This window comes from Ochotona princeps, chromosome 9 (genome assembly GCF_030435755.1).
Source record: "Ochotona princeps isolate mOchPri1 chromosome 9, mOchPri1.hap1, whole genome shotgun sequence".
Lineage (NCBI taxonomy): Eukaryota > Metazoa > Chordata > Mammalia > Lagomorpha > Ochotonidae > Ochotona > Ochotona princeps.
In genome coordinates, this window is record NC_080840.1 from 14,644,317 (window position 1) to 14,667,011 (window position 22,695).

General features: G+C 55.7%; 1 protein-coding gene and 1 non-coding gene across 6 annotated transcripts in view; one reads left to right on the forward strand and one right to left on the reverse strand.

The window, feature by feature from the left end:
• Window positions 1-15,066: 15,066 nt before the first annotated feature.
• TRNAM-CAU (transfer RNA methionine (anticodon CAU)) lies at window positions 15,067-15,139 on the forward strand. The gene has a single exon. It is a non-coding gene; the product is annotated as a tRNA-Met (tRNA).
• Window positions 15,140-17,810: 2,671 nt separating this feature from the next.
• TBC1D31 (TBC1 domain family member 31) overlaps window positions 17,811-22,695 on the reverse strand; it is a 57,787-nt gene continuing 52,902 nt past the window's right edge. For 2 of the 5 annotated variants that reach the window (XM_058668506.1, XM_058668507.1), the window contains 3 exons: window positions 21,385-21,523; window positions 19,822-19,917; window positions 17,811-18,136 (listed from right to left, as the gene is read on the reverse strand). In XM_058668506.1, the coding sequence (XP_058524489.1) occupies window positions 18,003-18,136; window positions 19,822-19,917; window positions 21,385-21,523 (369 nt within the window). In that variant the 3' untranslated portion in view covers window positions 17,811-18,002. Of the gene's footprint in view, window positions 18,137-19,821; window positions 19,918-21,384; window positions 21,524-22,695 lie in introns of those variants that run through there. The other 3 variants (XM_058668508.1, XR_009246054.1, XM_058668509.1) reach the window with 3 other exon arrangements.

A 22,695-nucleotide genomic window follows, 5' to 3' on the forward strand; every position in this document is an offset into this window, starting at 1 on the left:
AGGCCATGTAGGGGCTGCTCAGAGCCACCACCCCAATGACAGCCCAAGTGTCCGGGAGCCAGCGCTCCTCCCAGGATGGCAGCGTGGTTGCCTGGAGCTGATGGCAGCCGCGCCCCGTGGAGTTCAGTTCAGGAGCAGCACAGTAGGTGTTCAGTTACATTCAAGGGCCAGCTTTGTGGCTTATCAAGTAAAGTCTCCATGTGCTATGCCACCAATCCACAAGGGCGCCGGTTCGTGTCCCGGCTACTCCGCTTCCCACCAGCTCCCTACTGATGTACCTGGGAAAAGCAGCAGAGAACGGCTCAAGTCCTTGGGTCCCTGCACCCACTTGGGAGACTCAGAAGCAACTCCTGACTCCTGGCTTCAGACTGGCCCAGCTTTAGCCATTGTGGCCGTTAGGCGAATGAACCAGAAGATGGATCTTTCTGTCTCTCTTTCTCCTCTGTAACTCTGCCTTTCCAATTAAAATAAGATAAATCTTGGGAGGGAAAAAAAGGCAGAGAAAGTAAGTCAGACTGTTGGCCATCCTCTCTTTCCTCTCCTCCTGCTCATGCCCGGAGCCTCGGGGAGCACACCGTCAGCTTTCTCTTTTCACTGCCTCCTACCGGGTCTGCTCCCTTCCATCTTCCACCAACTTTTTTTTTTTAAAAGATTTATTTTTAAATCGCAAAATCAGATATACAGAGAGGAGAAGAGACAGAGAAGAAGATCTTCTGTCCAATGATTCACTCCCCAGGTGAGCGCAACGGCCGGAGCTGCACTAATCTGAAGCCAGGAGCTCTTTCGGGTCTCCCACATGGATGCAGGGTCCCACGGCCTGCTTTCCCAGGCCACAAACAGGGAGCTGGATGGGAAGCGGGGCTGCTGGGATTAGAACTGGTGCCCATATGGGATCCCGGCGCACATTCAAGGCAAGGATTTTAACTGCTAGGCTACTGCGCTGGGCCCCACCAACTCTTGCTGATGGAGATTGACAGGAGCTCTCCCTGACATCCCCTCCTCCCTCCAGTCCAGGAAGTGTCCTTCTGGGCCTCCTGTCTATCACCTCCAGCTCTTGTGCAGGAGGTAATAATCTGTGGGAATTGTTGGGCCCATGCCATGACTCTTAAGCCATCCATGGCTCCCCATTGTTTGCCAAAAGAAACATGGGGTCCCAAGCGTGCCTAGCACTGGGACTCTACACAGAGTGCCCATGTGGACACCGCTGAGTGCTTGCTGCATGGGGGCCTGCCGACTTGGGTGGGGGCAGGACTTCAGGGCCCGACCCTTCCTTCCTTCCTTCTTTCCTTCTTTCCTTCCTTTCTTTTTAAGATTTACTTTATTTTTATTGAAAGGCAGATATACAGAGAGGAGGAAGGACAGAGAGGAAGATCTTCCGTCTGTTGATTCACTCTCCAAGTGACTGCAACGGCTGGAGCTGAGCCAATCCAAAGCCAAGAGCCTCTTCTGGGTCTCCCACATGGGTGCAGAGTCCCAAGGCTTTGGGCTGTCCTCGACTGCTTGCCCAGGCCACAAGCAGGGAGCTGGATGGGAAGCAGGGCCGCTGGGATACGAACAGGTGCCTGTATGGGATCCTGGCATGTGCAAGGCAAGGACTTCAGCCGCTAGGCTACTGTGCTGGGGTCCTTCAGGATCCATTTCACAGGAGAGCAAAGCAAGGCTCATGCCGCTGGAGCAGTTTGCTCCAGATAGCACGCTGACCCTGGCAGAGACCCGCACAGGCTTCACTACCTGCTCCTGTCTTCACTCAGAGTGGATCGGCTCCTCGGATCCCTCCCAGGATGCTCAAGGGGGGCATGAAGGAGGTGGAAGGTTTTCTGGGGTCTCCTCTCACCTGGACCTAATTCCTGCTGCACGAAGAAATGAGTGAGCGCCCCCTGAGGCAGGGTGGGGACCTGCAGGAGACTTTTCCTCCTGACCTCCCACAGACACCTCCCACCTCTTCCAATCCTGTCCTTCAGAACAAGCAAGCGCTCCCATCCCCCATGCCAGCACGCCTGCAGACATTACTGGCTAGCTGATCATGGAACTCTTGCACAGTGACTGGAAATGAGCCCTTTCTGGGGACTGCACACACATCCTCACCTGGAAGGAAGCTCAGCCAGGCGAGAAACCCTCGGGTTTACCGGTGAGAAGACTGTCGCCCAGGAACGGAAGTGACTATATTCAGAGTCACCCAACCAGGCAGTGCTTGTCATCCACTTCGTCCTGCCTTGCCCCTCCCCTGCAACCCAGCCCTGGGAAGTGTCTTCATCCCAGCTGGGCTGCTGACCCGGGAAGGCTGGCTGTGGCTGAGCCGTGTGCCTGCATGCACACATGCACAGCCACACACATGCACACACATACGTGCCCACACACTGAGGACTTGTCAGAGAGCCCTCCACCACAGGCACTGCAATGACAGAATGGCATTCTTGAGTGTCATTCAGGCAGGGTGCTGCCAGCTGGCATTCGTGGGGACAAGCCCCGCAGGCTGCTGTGTCCTGCAGCACACAGCGTAGCACCCTGGGAAAAGGCTGTCTTGTGGATGGCACTGGGCCTGCTGGTCTAGGTTCCTGGCCCTGGGGGTGGCTGACATGTGGTGCGGTACTCCTCTGCCATCGCTCCAGTTGGGCCCTCAGCAGGAAGTCCTGGCCCCACCATCACAGTTGGTTCAACACATCCCTGGCATCCAAGCTTGCCTGGCCACTCTTGGCTCTGAGTGGCAGAGCACTCCTAGGACCTGTGTCTGTTCACTGGTGTGCCAGTGATGGGGGTCCTGCCTCCGCGTCTGCCCTGTGCCCAAACTGATGTGTGGCCTGTGGGGCGACCTGAGGATCTCACTGAATTCCTGGCCACTTCCCCTCTCGTCAGCTGACACAGAGTTTGGCACTCCGTATGCCTAACTCACTTAACCCTCGTGGCAACCACATCACGGAGGAAGGACACAGCGCAGAGGTCGCGAAGCCTGGCGGAGAAGGTTTGGTGTCCTTCCAGGCAGGAGGGGGCCCAAAGTTCCTTCCAAGTACGTGGTCTGCCTGATCGCACAGATGTGTGCAAGTTCCTGGCCTGCTGTTACTCACCAGCTTGTTGTCAGGCTCATTAACGATGCGCCTGTTTCCCCTCTCCACTCTCCCCTCCCTTTCTTTCTGAAACAATGCAGTGGCTGGGTGAGTCACAGCGTGGTGAGCCAAGGGGGTGGGAAGCCGTGCTTTGTCCCAGGACTGGTGTCGGAGCCCAGGTGGGGTGTAGAGAGTGGAGCTGAGCTGGCCTCAGGAGAGAGTGGGGAGGGGGCGTCTTGGAGGGGCTGGTGCTTAGAGTCTAGGCAGGGCGTCCATGCAGGGGTTGGGCAGCCTGTAAGGGGGCTTCATGGCCTGAGCTGGGAGAGAAGGGGTGTGGTAGATGGGTTACTTACAGGGGCACTGATTCATGCATATGTATTGCAAGGGTGATGGGAACCAGGCTTCTCACCGTCAGAGGAATGGTGAAAAAGAGGCCAGAGTGTAGCACGTAGGGTTAAACTGTGAGCTGAGATGCCAGTATCCCCAAAGGGGCACCCATTCAAGGCCCAGATGCTCCACTTCCAATCCAGCTCCCTGCTAATGAGCCTGGGAAAGCAGTGGAGGATGGCTTGAGTCCTTGGGTCCCTGTGTGTATGTGGGAGACCTAGAAGCAACTCCTGGCTGCTGGCCTTGGCCTGGTCCAGCCTGGGCTGGTGAGGACATTCAGGGAGTGAACTAGCAGACAGAAGCTGTCTGCCTCTATTTTTCAAATGCATAGATGAGTTTTTTTTTTTTTTTAAACATGGAAAGGAACACATTAAAGGCAGGACAATTGATCTCTCTGTCTCTCCCGAGGACCTGGAGTGCCTCATCAAAGGGTGGAAAGAACAGCAGGTTGAACAACTACACTATAGGTCTAGTTCTCCCATCAGCACCTAAGGCCGTGAAATAGACATGGACAGCCAATGGGTGGGGAGGTTGGGTCTCACCTACAGCACAACAAAGCCAATCCCATGTCAGAAGAATTGAGACTACTCAGGTAACAACCCCAGGACATGTCCCTCCCCACTGGGGTCCTTGGGATGATTTCAGGGGGACCATCTTTGTCCCCTGGTGTTGATGTGATCTGGCAGCAAGGAGTGGAGCAGTATGTACCCACCCCATGGTCACAGGAGGGATGGCAAGGGTTTTTCTCACCCATCTTCTCCACCTTCCCTCCCCATCCTACTTTGGAGGCCTGCATGGGTCTGATATCCTCTCCTGATGTAATAAACACTAAAAAAAATAAAAATAAAAAAATACAGGGGGCCGCCACTGTGGCTCAATGAGTTAGTTCTCCCCCTTCAAGCGTCAGCACCCCATATGGGTGCCAGTTCATGTCCTGACTGCTTAGCTTCCCATTCAGCTCCCTGCTGACAGCCTGGAAAAGCAGCGGAGGATGGCCTAAAGTCTTGCCACCCTGTACCCATGTGGAGACCCAGAAGAGACTCCTGGATCCTGGCTCTGAATTGCCTGAACTCCAGTCATTGAGGTAATTTATGAAGTAAACCAGAAGATGCAAGATCTTTCTTTCTCTCCTTCTCTCTGTAAATCTGCTTTCCTGATCAAAATAAACAAATCTTTTTTTTTTTATTAGGGAAGCAACAAGAAATTTTGCAACACACAAACAGATGAGATATAACCTTCACCGAGGTATCGAGAGTCTCATCCACAGTGGGACGAAGGGAAATATTGACAAGCCACTGATGGGAACAAAAGCCAAACAGAGTCACATGGTTACCTACCACGCTTCACGACCTGGCTCTATTTCTGAGGGAATATCAGGCAGCCAAGGCGAGAGCCCGCTTACACAGCAGCTGCCCATTCACCTCCAAAGCATCAAAGTCAGGGGGTCATGAGGGGCTGCAGAGCTGGTGCAGCGGAAGGAGACCCTGAGAGCTGCACGTGATTTTGCAGTGAGATCCCCAAGTGGATCCTTTGCTTCCCAAGACACAGTGAGCGCAAGTGGCAAAGCCTGCGTGGCGTCCGAGGATTCAGTGGAGGCGATAAGTGCTGCTGGTGTCCGAAGCTGCTGCTCGGGGCAGAGAAGTCTAGTTGGCAGCAAACCCACCAGGGAAACATTCAGGGGTGACAGCACCTTCTGCAGGCAGCTCACTCTCTCATGACTCAGAAGAAAGGACATTTATTCTGTGTTTGCAATATTTCAATAAGCTTTTGATTTTCCTCTGAAGATCTTATTCATTCATTCAAAAGTCAGAGCTACACACACACACACACATCTTCCATCCACTGGTTCACTTCCCAAATGGTTGCAACTGCTAGAGCTTGAACCAGGCCAGAGCCAGAAGCCAGGAGCTTCATCTGGGTCTTCCACATGGGTGGTGGGTGCCCAAGCACTTGGGCCATCTCCTGCCGCTTTGCCAGGTGCGTTAGCAGGGAGCTGGATCCAAAGTGAAGCAGCAAGGACTTGAACCTGAGCCCATATGGAATACCAGGTGGCAATTTCATCTAATATGCCACATTAGTTCCTTGATTTTTTTAGAAGTGTTTTTTGGGTGATTCCACAAGGAGGTACCACTCAGAAAAATTTCTCTCTGTGAGATGGCGGAGAGGGGACGAGAACAGTGACCCCAAAGGGCTCCTGCAGCAGCCCCTCTGCCCCCTGGAGCAGCCCTGGGATGCTTGAGTCAATGACCACCCTCAAGGACTTTGGAGCTCTGGGAGGCTCCGTGGGCCCCTACAGGCCTCGCTCCTGCCTGCAGCCACACCTGTAGCTGCTATAGGGGAACGCCCACTGTCGGCTCTGAGTGTAGGAGTGGGCTGGTGGCACGCATGCCATGGCCTTGCCTCCTCCAACCTGCAGGGCATGTCCCCATTAACAGCTGGCACATAGTAGGCAGGTGAGTAATTGGCTGAGGGCCCAACTCACAGGTCAGCACGGAAGGTACAGGTGTGTTTCCTACAGATTGGGATCAACTTTCCCCTACAATTACAATCTAGCCAACCCAACCACCCAGGACATCAGCGGTGACCATGATCACCTCTTAAATCCACAGCCCCCATGCAAGCTTTGCCAGTTGTACCTGGTGTGTCTTTTGCAGTTCTGTAATACACTCATGCTGCAGAATCACATTTTGTTGGCTGAACAATCATGTCTTACTTCTCGAGGGGGCAGCCAGGAATGGGGAGCCAGATCAAGGTCCCCCGGAGGCTTGGAGGATGAGGGTACCTCCCTGCCCCATCCCCCATCAGGGCCTGCTGCAGCATGAAAAGCCTCCTCTCATCATCTGATGACCCGAGAAGTGCCAGTTCGGTTGAAAATTAGTTGGCATAATTAATGAGATGGGTAAATAGCTCCCTGTCAACACCAATCAATCCTTTTGGCATTAAATCAGCTTAGTGAAGACAGGGTGGACAAGGAGCTGGCAGCTGCTGCTTCTGCCAGCAGGCAGGGTGGGAGCCAGCTTGGGCCTGGGGATCCTGGCAGGCACCCCAAGCCCCACCCAGGTGCTCACCCACCCACCCACCCATCAGTGGGGTCTTCTACTATTGCTTTACATGGGAGTAGCCTCTCCAGGGTGGTCCTCTATGATTCTGTCACTAGCACCCAACAAAACCACAGCTGGTCGCCCAGGGTCCCAGTACCCAGCGAAACCATGGCTGGAGGCCCAGGGTCCCAGCAGCAAAATGCTTGGTGCTCTTGTTTCCTACTTCTGAGTCCCAAGGATGTACCTGGAAGTTTCTAACTTGCACCAAAACTCTGGGCTTTGCCGTTCATGGGTTAGTAAACACGTGGGAGCCTTTAGGAAACGAACTTGGAGGCAGTACGGTTCACCCCTACTGTGGGCACTTGTGTGGGTTTTGAAATACACTGTCATGCAACCTGATGTGGGATAATGCAGCTAGCTGAGTTGGAACCACAGGCCCTGCCTCATATCATTCTCTCCTATCTGGCTGTCACAATACTGCGTTCCTAGGATGCCCTAGTTTCATCTGGGACCTGGGCAGGATCACCGTGTAAGTAATGTATATGAAGGTACACATGGAACTAGAATTTAAAAAAAAAGCTTTGTTCCAGAATCCAGGGACAGAGACCAAGTCATCCTCATTATTATGAGATGCCATCACTCCCATGGCAGTGGCATCTGTGGGTGCTGGCACATTCATGGCTGGGGGGAGGGGTCAGAAGGTGGCAGAACAGCTAGTCCTGAAAGCACTGTCCAGGGTAACTTCCACCATAGTCTCTTCAGTGGCTCAGAGGCCGTTCCTCTTGCCACCTCCATCACAGCACGCATCCCTGTCATGTCCTATTTACGTATTTGTTTCCCTACTTAGTGCCTGTCAGTGAGGGAGGAACTAATGTGATCCCCACGGCCCGCCCGACACCTACGCTCAGTACATAACCCATGGAACCTCTGATCATCTTCTATCAGTCCTTGTTCCTGGAGAGAGCAGAAGGGCCTGTGTTGTGGTTCAATGGCAGAGGCCAGCATCCCCCATTAGAGGGCTTGTTCAAGTCCCTGCTGCTCCATTTTCATTCTACCTTCCTGCTAGAGGGCATGGGAAAGCAGCCAAGGACGGCCCACATGCCTGCCACCCATGTGGGAGACCAGGATGGAGTTTTAGGCTCCTGGGTTGGGCTGGACTAGCCCAGAGTTGGTTGTTGGGTCTACTTAGGGAGTGAACCAGCAGATAGAAGATCTCTCTTGTTTCTTCCCTCTCTCTGTAAGTCTGCCTTTCAAATAGATAAAATAGGGCCCAGCACAATAGTGTAGCGGTTAAAGTCCTCACCTTGAACGGGCTGGGATATCATATGGACACCAGTTCTAATCCCGGCGGCCCTGCTTCCCATCCAGCTCCCTGCTTGTGGCCCGGGCAAGCAGTCGAGGACAGCCCAAAGCTTTGGGACCCTGCACCAGCGTTGGAGACCCAGAAGAGGCTCCTGGCTCCTGGCTTTGGATTGGCTCAGCTCCAGCCATTGCACTGGCTTGGGGCGTGAATCACTGGACGAATCATTGGACTGAAAATCTTCCTCTCTGTATATCTGCCTTTCCAGTAAAAGATACAGAGCCTGAGTATAAATGGACTCACAGACTCAGGAGAGCAAACGTTATCACTCAGTCCTTCCACAAATGCTGACGGATCACCTGCTACGTGTGTGCAAGTGGCGTGTGCTGCAGAATCTTGGTCTTAGGACCTCCCCCCCCAGTCGATGCTGCTTTGCAATGGGATTTCCTCCCTTTGGCCATCAGTCTTCTGCCTAAATTCATGGAAGCCTGGAAGCCTTCAATCAGGTGCTGGTGAGGCAACTTTGCCCTAACACCATTGTGCAACTTCAGGCACAGGCGTGGGGCGTAAAGCTTGCTGATTCACTGGAAAGGGTTGGTGCTGGGGCAGCCCAGCCCATACACACCTGGCTCACTTGTGGCTAACTGTGCCCTTGCCCCGGGAAGGGGGGCACCTCAGGCCTTGTGACCCAGCACAGCCTGGGGAGCAGGACACACACAGCAAGCCCAGCCATCCCTTTACACCTATTGGACCTCAGGCAAAATCACCACCCTGTTGCATGTCTGAACCCGGAAGGGACATTCCCTGTTCGTGAGAGCCTCACGGCTGTCAGGGCCACCCCCATTGCCTCCACCCGTCTCTTCTGGGGTAGAGGTGTTGTGGGAGGGCCTGGGGAGCTGTCACCCTTGCTTCTCCCCTGCCCAGGGACCCTCAGGACCTCCCATCCCATATGGGGAGAGCAGGCAGTGCCCTGAGTGTCCATGCCTCACGAGTCTGGTGACAGGAGTGAGAGATCACGCACCTGGTGACTAGCAGGTGTACACGGGATATGATTCAATCCCGGTGACACCACATAGATCCACTGCAGTCCTGCTAAGTTCTGACAAGAACTGGGGACAACTGGAGAGCAGCCACTGGCTGGGGGAGAAGAGGAGGCGTGTCCAGTGTTGGGGCGTGGTTGGAGCCGCTCTGCAACAGCTCTGGAGGCCTTGGGATGCCTGGGGAGCAGCGGGCCAAGGGGTGGGGCCTGTGGTCTTCTCTGTGCTGAGTCAGCAAGGGTCACACAGCAGGGCTCACAGCAAGACCTTCTGGTTGCTTCCAAAACAGTCTGACTCACAGAGCACTGTCCCTCGGCCAGGGCTGAGGCTGGAGGACCGTGACCTTGTTCTGGCCTGGACAGAGGACAAAAGAACCACTGGCTGTTGTTTCCTCCTCAGCCCCTGGGCCGCCCCGGGCTTGCACAGCTGACCAGGAGCCTAGAACGACACCTGGGCCCCCATGCAAGCCCCGCCTTGTGCCCATGCTCTGACTGGGCAGGCGCCAAGCCTGGGAAGGCTCCTGGAGGCCTGAGGATGCCCAGCAGGCCTTTCTCCGTAGCTTCCTGCCTGTCCCCAGGACCTTTACCTCCTCTCAGCTTCTTGGCCCCTCTCTATTTTAATTCTAAGCAGAGAGAGCTGGAAAGGAGATGGGAACGAGTAACGGGAACACAGATCCGGGAACCGGCTCAGCTGGCCATGCCTCCAACTGCCATGACGATAGCCCCTGGGGGTCGGGCACAGCACTTTGGGCTGGTGGAGGGCTGCCTGAGATGCTGCCAGGCAGGTGGAGAGAGCGGCCTGGACTCGGAGAGGAGCAGCAGGTGCAGGCAGGAGGGCGGGTGAAAGGCAATTCCTAGTTGCAGATGCCAGCCATGGGCTGCGGGTACGGGGCGGGGGCGGGTCTTCCGGTTTGCACCTGCAGGTGGAGACTTCCTCAGGCTCCCCAGGGGGCGAAGCACAGAACATGTGATTGGCAGCTCCCAAGCCCCTCCAGACTTCCATTGAACCTTACATGTTCCTCAAAGCCCCCCGTGGAATATGTCACTGGGAGGAGACAGACGTTCTAGAATGAGGAGACTCAGGGTGACAGGGCGCTCTGACCCAGCACCACAGCCTGGGGCTACACCTGCAACACAAAATGTGTCAAGGTGTTGGAAGCTGAGCTCCCAGGCAGCACACCTCAGCAGGAAGCTGCACCCAGGACCAAGGAACACAGACACCCCAAAGGGGAATTCAGTCGCTCTGCCAAACACCTGCTCTCCCGGGATACATGAAAAAATGCTATGAGGCCATGAACTCAGTTGTATTGCTTTTTTAAAATTTTTCTTTCTTTATTTTTTGATGATTTTTACATAGTTGGTTAAAATGCAAAGGGTCAAGGGCTAGAGGTAAGTGGGTAAGACCAGTATTTCCACCACATTCTCTTTCTTACTCTCTGTATCTGGGGAAAAGCGGGAGATGAAGGGAGAAGCCACACCCAGCCTCCCAATCATCCAAGGGTTCCCGATGTGGGGCACACGCGGTGCTCTTGATAGCTCAACAGTCTTGAATTGCTGCTGTTACTGCCACTCCAAGCACAATGAAATCTCTCCAGAATCCACTGGCTGACATGGTCCATCCTACAGTCTCTGTCTGCCCAGATCTTCACTGCCAGCACTTGGCTGGGGTAGTTGATCGATTTGTTCTGCCCTCCATCCTCTGTCATGGTACCAGGTGTCTCCTGCAGACCCCAGTGTACTGCCATATCCTCCATGTGCAAATGGATATGCTGTCCACTGCTCCATTTGAGCTACTGAGGAGGCCCAGTTCCCACACATGTATTCCATGGTCACACCATGGAACCTGTAATTCTCTCCATAGTTGGGGTTCTGAGTCCAGCAGTTCAGTTGGTAGGGAACCACCCAAGAAACCTCATCTGAGGCCATCCCAGACCTGATTCTTGTGCTTGCCAATACAGGGTCTGGCACAGTCTGTCACCCAAATCAGCCTGTGCACACATGGGTAGCTGCAATTGCTGGGTCAGTTCTGTCTCCAGCCCTGTCTTCTACACAAACCAGGGAGTGTTGCAGTCCAGCCTGATCCTGCCCACCACCCCTTGGCCTTCACGCAAACCAGTGTGAGCTGCAGCCTAGTAGCCCCCCACCAAGCCCGTCCCCTGCCAGGTTCACGTGCTTGCCAGTATGTACAGCCGACTGGCTCAGTCTGTCCCGCATCCCATTTGGCTCTTGTACATGTCAATGGGCATTGAAGCCTAGTTCATCCCAACCAGCCTCACTATCAGGTCTGCACTGGTGCCAAAGGGTGCCACCATCTGTCTAGCCATGCTTGAGCCTGTAAGAGTTTGTCCCTCATGGCAGCAACTTCCAGCTGATGTTGTGACAAAGCCCAACTCACCCACACCCACCCTGGCTTATGCCTGCACCAGAAAGTAGTCAGCCCAGCCTGGCTTTCCCCTGATTTGGCTTACATGTAGGCCATCGGATGTTGTGGCCCTGCCTGGCTTGGTCTGCCCCTAATCCCAGCTCTCATGCTCACCAGTGGGAGTAGTGGCCCAGCAAGGGGTCCCCCGCAGACCCCCACAGGGTTCGCCCCCCCTCGGTCTCATGTGTGCTGGTTGGGTGCTGCGGCCCAGTCTGGCATGGCCTGCCTCACCTTGGCATTTGCCAGTGGGAGCTGTAGCTTGGCCGAGACCGGCCTACCCCCAATTCCAGCTCACACTGGTGGGGGCTACAGCCTAGTCCAGCCCTGCCAGCCCCCAGTCCCGGCCCTAATGTGGACTGGATGGTATTGTGGCCCAACCTGGTCTTACCCACACTCCATTCTGGTTCTTGAATTTGCCAGCAGGTGATATGAACTGGCCCAGCCTGGCTTGTCCCTGATCTGCACCAAATGTATGCCAGTGGATAGCATTATCTAGCCTAGTCTGCTCCCATCTTGGTTCTTGCACTCACCTGCAGGGAGTGTGTTCTGACAGAGGAGTTCCCCAAGCTTCTCCATCTGGGTCTCTACCAATGCCAGATCTTGCACACACTGGTAGGTCCATGGGCCAGCCCTGCTTAGTCCACCTCCTGTCCTAGCAGGAACAGTGGCCTTTCCTGACTGGCCCTTACCCATTCTGGTTCTTGTTGGGTGCTACAGCCCAGCCAAGTCTGGTCCACACCCAGACACAGCTCACACGTGGCTCTGCAGGGGCAGACACCTAGCTCAGCCTTTCCCACACCCATGCTGGTTCTCACGATCTCCAGTGGGTGCTAGAGTCTAGCCCAGTCTGGTGTATCCCAGACCCAGTACACATGTGTGCCAAGGGACCCTGCAGCCATGTCCAGACCAGATAGTAGCCCCCAGCCTGGCCCTCGCGCTCACCAAGGGAAATCACAACCTGGCCAGGGTGTCCCCTTAGCTCCCCAACCAGGCCTATTCCCAGTCACAGATCTTGCATGTTCCAGTGGTTGCTCTGACCCAGCTTGGCATAGCCCCTCATCTGTCCTGGCCTTTGCCTTCGGATACTGCAACCTGGCCTGGCCTGACCCAGCCCCCAGTCCCATTTCTCACTGGTGGGTGCTGGCACCTGGCCTTGCTAAGTCTGCTCCCTTCCCCGGCTCATATAAACCAGTAGGTGTGATGCCCTAGCCCGGCATGACCTGTGCTTTTGCCTTGTTTCTGCACTTGCCAGTGGGATAAGGTTTGCTTGGTCCTTCCCGGTCTGCCCCCTTCCAAAACCAACCCACACACACTTGCCGGCAGATGGAGCTACCTTGCCCAGCCTGCCCTATACCCAGGCCTGGATCACCAGCAGGATCTGTGGCCCACCAGGGCCACATGTGATGGTCAGCAATGATCCATGCTAACAAGCCCAGCTCAGGTCTCCCATGTGGGCTGGTCCATCGTTCTAACCCATAAAGGTCTTCTGGTCTCTCCCCTGCAAACCACCAGGTCTCAGTCCCCTTGCTTACCTGCGAAGTACAGTGACCCTGTTGTTTGGAGTGTCTCAGGAGTCCTTCCTCACCTGAAAGACACTCCCATGGCAGCCCTCCCTACCCCATATCCCCCTGCTCCTTTCTCTATGCAATCCACAAATCCTTGTGCCCAGGAGTGCATGGCTTCTTTAGCCCAGGCTTTGGAAGCAAAGTGAGGACTGATGCAAAGCTCTCCTCACCCACCAAGGTCCCAAGTTCCTGGCACATGCGCTGGCCTGGTGCCCCACCCCTCCACAAGCCCAAGAGCCAGGCCCATTGAGGTTCTCCAGGCCTGATCCCCCCACCACAGCAGGGCTGCATGCTGACCTGGGGCTCTCCCCTCCCCTCTGCTCACGCCACTCAGAGCCAGGCACATGAGGAAATCCCCAAGTTTGCTCCACCTGCCTACAGGTGAGCTCCCAGGTCCCCACAGGCCCACCGGTGCCATTTCCTTAGCCCTCCCCCATCCCAAGCCCACATCCACTGGCCCCCACGGGCTCCCCGCCGCCGCCTGCCCGGCCCCAGCGAAGTTGTATTGCTTTTTAAATGGGGACTTAGTACCCCTTGCAGGTTGTCCCGGCAGGAATACAGGGGCCACAGTGGGAGGGCAAGAAGGGACAAGAAGTGATCTTGGTGGGCCTGGACCTACCAGGGGCGAATCAGGCTGGTGCCAGGTCCAGGAGGTAGGGGAGGCTTGAGCCGGACGGTCCTCGGCCAGCAGGCGCTAGCTCCTGGTCAGGCTTGGCGGTGGCTGTCTGCTGGGGCCTCATCCGCGACGCTGCTCGCCCTCTGTTTCTATGTCGGACCCAGTCAGGGTGCAACCAGCCCCGCGGCACCTGCCTTCGGTGGTGCGAGCGCAGCCAAGTCCCGGAAGCCGGTGGAGCGCGCATCCAAAGGCGCTCCTCCTCTCCCCATGCGCCCGCCTGCCTGGGCAGGCCTGGGGGCCGGCGTGGGGGGCGCGGGTCCCAGGCTGCGTCCCCTGACTCGGGACGTCCACCGCTTCCCCGCAATCCCTGGCGCCTTGACTCCCCAACGGGCAGCCTCTTCTCCCCTGAGCTTCTCCTTCATCCTCCGCTCTCTTCCTTAGGCCTGGAGTTTTGCAAATCCAAATAGACTTTTAAGTGGATCAACGCAACTCCTTTATTTGATAAAATCCTCCTCATCCCAGAACAGCCATCAGGTCCCGGCGTCCAGTGGACACCCCACAAACCCCTGACCGCGACTCAAGCCTCAAACCGCAACCGCAGACAAGGTCCGGGGGCTCCCCGATCCGGCCGCGAGCGGAAATCGGGGGAGCTTGAAGTAGCAGGTGCCCCGCGTGGCGACCACACGTGCAGGGACTCTGACTCGAAGACTTTGGGACCTCGGCCTGCGGGCAGGCCGCCCACCTGCGCCTGGTCGCCTCTCCGAGGCTGCGGCGTTGGCAACCGGAGGCGGATTGCCTACCTCGGCACCCGGCAACCTCAGCGTCGCCGTCCCGCACTCTCCACTCCGCTTGGCTCTCGGCGCCCGTTGCTCTTGGCAACGCGCCACGTCCCGCAGCGGGGGCCGTGGAGAAGGGGCGCGAGGCAGGGGTCCCAGCTGCACCTGCTCTGGAACTCAGGGTCCTTCCCCCTGGTGAGGGGCGCCTCGGGCCTCCTGGGGCTCGGCCTGAGCGCGGAAACTCTGTTCCCACAAGGGCCTCTTCTACACCTCCCTACCCTTGGCGAGCCTCCCCGCCCGGTGGGCACTGAGGTCTCGGGGTGCTCGTCCCGGCTGTGGGTTCACCCCCTCGCCACGCACGCCCGGCCGTTGCACACTTGGGCAGGTTCGGAGACTGACCTCTTTCGACCTTTCCCGTTTGGGAATCGAAGTTGCCTTTGACCAGTGTGTGGCAACGAGGGGCCGCGGCGCGCGGAGGACCCCGAGCAGGTGCACGGGCCGTGGCTCCCGCGCCTGGCTGTGGGGGCCGGGCCTGCGGCGGCGGCTGCAGATCGATACAGACGGTGACACATCCGCGCCCGCACCCCTGCTCCGCGAGGCCAGCCCAGCGCAGAGCCCACACACCCCCAAAAGAAGCCCGCTGCTGTGTCCCGGCTCCCCGGGCTGCGTTGGCGAGCAGGCAGCAGCGTTTGTCGATTGACGCGGTGGCGGGTGGAGGAAGGCAGAGGAACCAGGGAACCAGCGGCAGTCGCGCGGAAAGCCAGCAGCCGCAGATCCCGGTCACTAGACACAGGCAACAGCGTGCCAAGATGCAACACCCTGGGCATGCGCAGCGCTGCCGTCATTGCCTTATTATGTCGCGGACGGCAGCTGCCACTAGGTGCCTCGTTAGCGCAGTAGGTAGCGCGTCAGTCTCATAATCTGAAGGTCGTGAGTTCGATCCTCACACGGGGCACAATACTTTTGTTCCCCCCTCAAATTTTCTCTCCATCCAGAGAACCCTATTTTATTTGCTGATATTAAATTACGGGGCTTGATGGCGGGAAAAACTTGCCCCCGAGATGCTACATGACAGAACCAGACAGAAGCACTGACCCTGCCCCTGCTCCTGCCGCCTTCCTTGCCCTGATGCTGGGTGAGTTGTAGACGGAGCTTGGCTTTGGGGTGTCTGGTGCTGCCCTTCCTTGCAAGCTCCTTTGGGCTATGGAGCTGCACGTGGGCTGGTGCGATGAGGTCTGGGGAGAGGGATGGCTGTGGGGAGCCCCGCCAGAGCGGCCCCGCAGTTCCCCAGGGTTGCTGTGACAGCTCCTTGGGATTTTTTTTTTTTTAAAGATTTTATTGTTATTGGAAAGCCGGATATACAGAGAGGAGAGACAGAGAGGAAGATCTTCCATCCGATGTTTCACTCCCCAAGTGAGCCGCAACGGGCTGATGCGCGCTGATCAGAAGCCGGGAACCAGGAACCTCTTCCGGGTCTCCCACGCGGGTGCAGTGTCCCAAAGATTTAGCTCCTTGGGATTTGCCGAGCTCTTTGCTGACCCAGTGGGCTGCAGAGTGGGTGGGGGTTCCTGTCTGTCTGCCCTGTGTGCTGGCTGATTGCAGTGTGTAAATACACAGCCCACAGTTGCAGGTTGGCTGCTCTCTGGCCCTAGGGTCACCTGATCCCCACGGGGGCCCGGGTGGCCATCATCAAGGCAAATCCCCTTCCGCTCAGGTCCAGTAAGCCTAGCAAGCCCTGGCTTGGAGACCCAGCCACCCCTGCCACACAGGAGCTTGGGGACTGACTCCAGGTCTGGGGTGGGACAGCAGGTGGTGTTTTCCTGATAGATTTGCAAGGCACCACCCCTTTGTTAGGTGGCGCCTGTATTGTACTTTTTTTTAGGTTCCCCACCCATTCCCACCTTTCTAAGCCTTTAGCTACACAGCTTCATGCCAGGGAAATTACGGCATCTGGAGCTTACTGAATAAAAGCCAGCCGGAAACCCGCGTCTCTGTCAGTCAGAGAACCCAGTAAACTGCTCCCAGGCGCTAAGCGCGCTGCTTGCTGACCGGGCTCGCATCTCCAAGCTTACTTTTCAGTCCTGGCTTTGCAGCTGGGCTCTGGACTGTTCCAGCTTGACAGTGTCTTCTGTTGAAGTGCCGATAGAGGGCGCTGGAGGGACACTGCTGGGCGGGCTGGGCCGCTTCTCCTGGCTCTGATGTTTGGGTTATTCCTGCCCCTCTTCCCCTTCCTGCACCTGTGCGCAGGAGGACCCGCCCTGGGGCGGGGATGGGGGGGCGCACACCGTGGCCTCCCGACTTCACCAGCCCAAAGACCCCTCCCTTTAGTCCTCCACTGCCCAGCAGTGGTTCCCCATCGGACACCACCGTCTGGATGCGCTCACACGTGTGGCCCTCTTCCTGCGGCCCTCTTGGCAGACTGTGCACACCCACCACACACCGGCCTGGCCTTCAGCCTGCACTTCTGACCCGTGCTAGGCTCATGGAGACCACTGTGTCTGGATGTAGCCGCCTCGGGCCTGCATAACCCTGCAACTCTCCCCACATCCGGGGCTCTGAGGCTTCATCCTTTTTCTACTTCACCCTCTTGTTGCTAATGTTTACTTCTTTTTCATCTACTTGAAAGGGAGAAGTGGGGTGAGAGAGAAAATGTCTTCTATTGGCTGGTTCACTTTTCACTTCCCAGTCAGGACTGGGTGAGCCCAGAACTTGTGTCTTGGTGGGGTGGCCCAAGGAGTTGAGCCATCAGCCGCGGGCTCCTGGCATGCCCTGCTGCGTGCCCAGGCGGCCCCTGTCCTAGCACCATCCTGGGCCCTCTTAGAGTTCTCTGCGGCTTCACAGTTGCTCCGTACCGTCATTTAGTAAGTCTTCCCGCAGTGTCAGTGGACTCTCGCTTGGGCCCAGAAGGCCCCGCCCCAACGTTAGAGTCAGAATCCTGGTGGGTCCCAGACTCACCTTGCACTCTGCTTCCGATGGACTTCCCAGCTTACGGCGTCACGCTGGAGCAGGGCACTCCAGAATCGGAATGGTTTCCAGAATCCCGATCTGTTGCCACCCCAGGCAGCCCGACCTGTGACGAGGTGACTGGTGTGGACCGCCAGGCGGAGGCTGGCATGCCAGCGTAGTCAGGAGCATTTCGCCTGCCGCCCATGTCGGCGTCACTCGGGCCACCGCCCTGGGAGAACACAAGGAGCAAACACATCGCACCGCGTGTGTCCAGCCCGACGGAGGAGCTCCGGGCGCGAGCTCACTTCATCTCACCGGCTCCACCAGCCTCTCCTACTCTGCTTTGGGTGAGTGGGAGGAAGGAGGCCCGAGAGGCCGAGCCGAGGGGTGGAGAGGCGGGTGGTGGCCACAGCACTGCCAGCGGGGAGGCAGTGGGAGTGAAGGGGAGACGTCCGTGTCCCGTGGGCAGCCACTCTGGGCCACGAGGGGACACGGGGAGCGCCCCTGGCCTCTGGCTCCGGGAGGGCAGGTGCTCGGGTACCTCGCTCTCCATCCTGCCCGTCCACTCCTGTGGCGGGATCCTGGTCCTTTGGTTCCTGCTGCATCTTTAAAGAAAACCTTCATCACCTCCAGCTCGGAGGTTGACGCTAGCCCCCGGGACTTAAGTCCAGACACGGCTATCCCAGATTCTACAAAATCTTTATTATGAAAAGTTCAAGGAGATATTTACAATCCAAAAGGTGTGAAATAGAACACATAATTTTCATGGACAGATTCTGCTATGCAAAAAGTTTTAAATAAATAAGTGGAAAAAGCAGTCACTGATTGCAAAGGAGGGCTCTCTCTCTGACGAACTCAAGGCGCGGCGGCTCCTACGTGGCCACAAGCCGCGAGGCCTGACACCTGCTGCGAGCCTGGGTGGCCAGTCTCCAGCGAAGATTCCTCACCTTCCGCATGAGATTCTGGTCTGAGCTGTCCCACTCCGCCGTCTTCCGACTGAAAGGAACTTGAAGACAAAATTCAAAGCAAACAGTAGCTGGATTTCCCAAATGCCGCGAATAACAGCACATGGATTTTAAAGGGAAGCATACTGGCAAAAGTCAATCCTGAAGGATCCTAAAAACCAAATTGCTTGAACGAGAAGTCTAACCTGGTACCGGGCCCTCGGTGGTCCCACTTGCAAGCCAAGCACTGGTTCACTGAGTTGAACGAATGTTCCTAAACAACACACTTGTTTTTTGGCTGTTCAGCAATTTTCATTGTGGGCTATGGAATGAAGCAAGCTGGGTGTGGGGTGACTATGAGCTGCTCCCAACAGGGGGACCCCTCGCTGCGAGCCCACCGAGTTACACCTCAGGGTCCAGCCTGGCTCCTTTCCCAATAGGTACAAGGAACCAAGCTGTCCGTGCTTGAACAGCTGCCTCACACTGACTTACAAAGGCTGACAGACATGGGCATTGGGGAGGCGGGGAAGGCGGAAGGAGAAAAAACACTTCAAAAATGTACTTCTCTGAAATGTAGTTACATATTCCAACAGTCAGGGCCAATTTTTGGAAATATTTCCCTCCCAAAGAACTAGAACTTTTCATGAATTTTGTATTCCTGCCAAGTAACTTTCAGGTAAGCCATCCCTGGCTTGGCATTTCTCTGTGACAAACAAGTTCTAACAGCAAGTTCAGGAGAGAGAACAGTGCCCAGATCTCTCGCACCTCATTTGATTCCCAAGGGTTTTTGGCTTGTTTCCGGCACACACCTGCGGCATACATCAAAAAGCATGACCACCCCAGGAGTATTTCCCATGACACAGTCACCCCCCAGGACTTGTCATGACAAGTGAGCTAGGTTGCTCATGAAACCTCTTTGGGGCCTCACATAAAAGTCCATTCCTCAGGCCCAGCATGGTAGCCTAGCAGCTGAAGTCCTAGCCTTGCACATGCCAGGATCCCATATGGGCCCTGCTTCCCATCCAGCTCCCTGTCTATGGCTTGGGAAAGCAACAGAAGATGGGCCAAAGGCTTGGGACCCTGTGCCCACATGGGAGACTCAGAAGAAGTTCTTGGTTCCTGGCTTTGGATCAGCTGAGATCCGGCTGCTGCAGCCAGTTGGGGAGCGAACCAGCAGATGCAAGATCTTCCTCTCTGTATCTCCTTTTCTCTATGCCATTACAATAAAAACTTCATTCCTCTAACACGCTTCAGAAGGCCCTGCTGAGTTCTGCTTCATTAATCAGGCAGCTTGACTGAGCAAGACACTTCTCTTTGAGACGAACGGTATGCTTCGCCAAGAACAATGCTTGCTCCTGGGTGGGCAGCTGCTGCGACTGTATTTCTATAAGCTGTTCCCACCTTGTGCATTCCAAACAACAGACTGGAAACACAAAACAGACATCTGACCTAACCACGCTCTCTGGTGCATCCAATGTAGGGTCCTGAGTCGGCGAGCCAGGGCTGCCTCAGTGCGCCTGTAGCACCTGCGACAAAACACCCTCCCTACTGTGGCTGCAAGGAGCCCCCAAAACAAAACAAAACAAAACAAAACAAAGACACACAATAGGTGGGAAAAATAACACCAAGATTGTTTTATCACAGGATGGAAAACAGCTGGGTCATAGGACGTAAGCCACAATTTGGTGTAAACAGCGGTGAATGAGTGTTGGATCACACACGAACTTGTTACTGCTCATCCACTTACTTTGTGTTGAAGAATCGGTTTCAGAAATGTCATTCAGCTGTGAGGTTCTGGGCAAGCTGCTCAGGTCGCCCTGGTCATCTCGCCACTTGGACATGTCTGTAATGGAACAGGATAGAAAGCCCATTAGTGAACAAAAACCTTCTTTCCCAGGTGCATCAGCAGGCAGTTGGCTAGCAAGTCGGGCAGCCAAGACTGGAAATGCCACTCCAGAACATGATGCTGGCATTGTGGGCTAAGGCTTAACCTTCTGGGCCACACCGCCAGGCCTCAGCTGCTGTGTATACATGTTGAAATGTCACACATACCCTGTAGAGGGCACTGTTGTGTCCTTGCAGCAGTACAGCAAGCTAACTCACCTGTGGCACTAGTATCTCCTGGGGTGCTAATTCCAGTCCCTGCTGTTCCACTTCCCACCCAGCTCCCTACTTACAGCCTGGGAAAGCAACAGGAGATAGCCCAAACGCTTGGGACCCTGAACCCATGTGGGAGACATGGTAGAAGCTCCTGACTCCCAGCTTTGGACCCTCAACTCTGGCCTTTGCAGCCTTTTGGACATGAAACGGTGTCCATGTGGGGTGCAGGTCCATGCAGGGCGAGGATCTAGTCACTGAGCCATTGCGCCAGACCAGGAGAGACAGATCTTCCATTGCTGGTTCACTCCCCAAATGGCTGCAAAGGCCAGAGTTGAGGGTCCAGCTCAAAGCCAGGAGCCAGAGGCTGCTTCTGGGTCGCCCACGTGGGTGTAGGGACTCAAGGCCTTAGGTCAGTCTTTACTATTTCATAGGCCATCAGCAGGAGCTAGATTGGGAGTGGAGCAGCTGGGAGTCAAACTGGTACCCATACGGAATGTTGGCACTATAGGCAGAGACTTAACCTACCATGCCATGGTGGAGGCCCCCAAGGTTTATGTTAGTATAACAAAATGGTCTAAAATTGCTGATGGTTGTAAAATTCCAAACATACTTTTTTTTTTCCCATGATAAACTTCCAGAGGCTTGGGGATTTCCCCTTTTACTCTCTCCATCCCCACTTCCTGAACATCCTTCTTGATAAACAGGAATACAACGCCACTCAACTGGACGCCTGAATTAGGCGAGCTGTACCGTATGCGATGCTAAGTCAGTGAAGCTGCCATTTTTCAAAGGATACACACACAGCCAATGCCTGAAGCACTACAGTACACAGGGAGTAAAAGTCCCACCCGCCTGCACTCCAGTTTAGCACTGTAAATTGTAGTCTTGCCACTGTAAGCTTCATACAGAACTGTAATGTTTGATGAACTCTGAAGAACTTTCCTGGAGGTACTTTAATATGCTGTCATTCTGAGAACTACTAGGAAAGTACCCAGTTTCATGAAAACGAAATGCTGGACACAGCACTTTGGGAACAAAGTGCCCCTGGATTGGGGGGCTCAGCAGCCCCCACGGGGTGCCTGTGACGGCTCTCAGCTCACTCCTCCCCACTACACAAAAGGCACCGGGGCCACCTTTTCCCAGCCAATCAGAATGAAGCAGCAGTATGCACCTGTAAGCCCACGTGGAGAGGGACCGGCCTCATACTCACCTCTGTGGGATGGACTCTCAGTGTGTTCTGCCGAAGCGCTGATCTGCTGCTCTAAGAACCACCTTCTAGACGCATCTGAAAGGGCGGCAGCCTTCCTTTCTGATCTCAAATGGAACTCTTTTTCTTCAGCTTCCTTCCACTGAAAGACAAGTGTGTGTGTGTAGGAGTGTGGGGGACAGTGGGGAAGATTCTAGAAAACCTGTGGCAGTGTATGTACCTCCTGGGCCAGGGAGGGGGAGAGGACTCTGGCTCCCCACTGCCCGTGCTGGAACACAGCCTCCTTTCAGGCACCAGCCAGCACCGCGAAGCGCCAGGAAGTGCACGCGTGGGTCCCGCATTGCCCAACGGCAGCTCAGCTCCACTTGCTCGCAGTCTCAAACCTGAGACTGGGCTCTGACTGAACGTTTGAGAGTTCTGCTTTCATATAAAGTCTAGAACATTCAGAGAACCACCTCTGCCCAGATGTGACCCCACAGGATGACGGGAGGGTAGGCAACGCATCTTGGGCAGCCCCTGCTTTCTTCTCCACAGACAACGAAGACATGATCTTCAGCTGGATCTTAAAACAACGACATTGAAGTCCAACTCCTGAAGTTAACCAAAAGCCTACAAAGCCCATCGCTGTCATACCGGAAACATAACAGAATTTTTCTATGTTATGGCTATACCGGTGCACGAAAATGAAGCTTGAGAGAAACTCAACAGGGCAGAAGGTGACAGCCTGGACAGACCGCCGTGTTTCTCCGTGGCATAAGGAGGGGGAAGAGGTGCGAAGCCGCAGACAGTGGGCAGCCCACAGGGCATCCCCCTGCACCGCGTGCTCTGTCAGGACTCTGGGCCAGCACCCCCTCCTGTGTGCCCGAGGGACCCTGCACACATCACCCCTCTCTTGAGGACCCCCTATCCTGGGCCCTGGAGGAAAGGGCTACAAGACAGGGCCGCAGGCCTCTGGGATGGGGAGGAGAAAAATGAACAGGGAGTAATGACTTGCATGCTTTCACAACACACACGGTGACACAGCACAAAGAGGGATGGAAAAACCACTTCTCCTGACCTAGACCTCACCCTGTTTTACCCTATCTTTATAAACTCCTGTGGGGGGCCTGGTGTGACAGCCTAGTGGCTGAATCCTCCCCTTGCATCTGCTGGGATCCCATGCATGTGCTGGTGCCTGTCCCGGCTGCTCCACTTCCCATCCAGCTCCCTGCTTGCGGCCCGGGAAAGCAGAGGACAGCCCCAAGCCTTGGGGCCCTGCACCCACGTGGGAGACCTGAAGAGGCTCCTGGCTTCGGATCAGCACAGCTCCAGCCA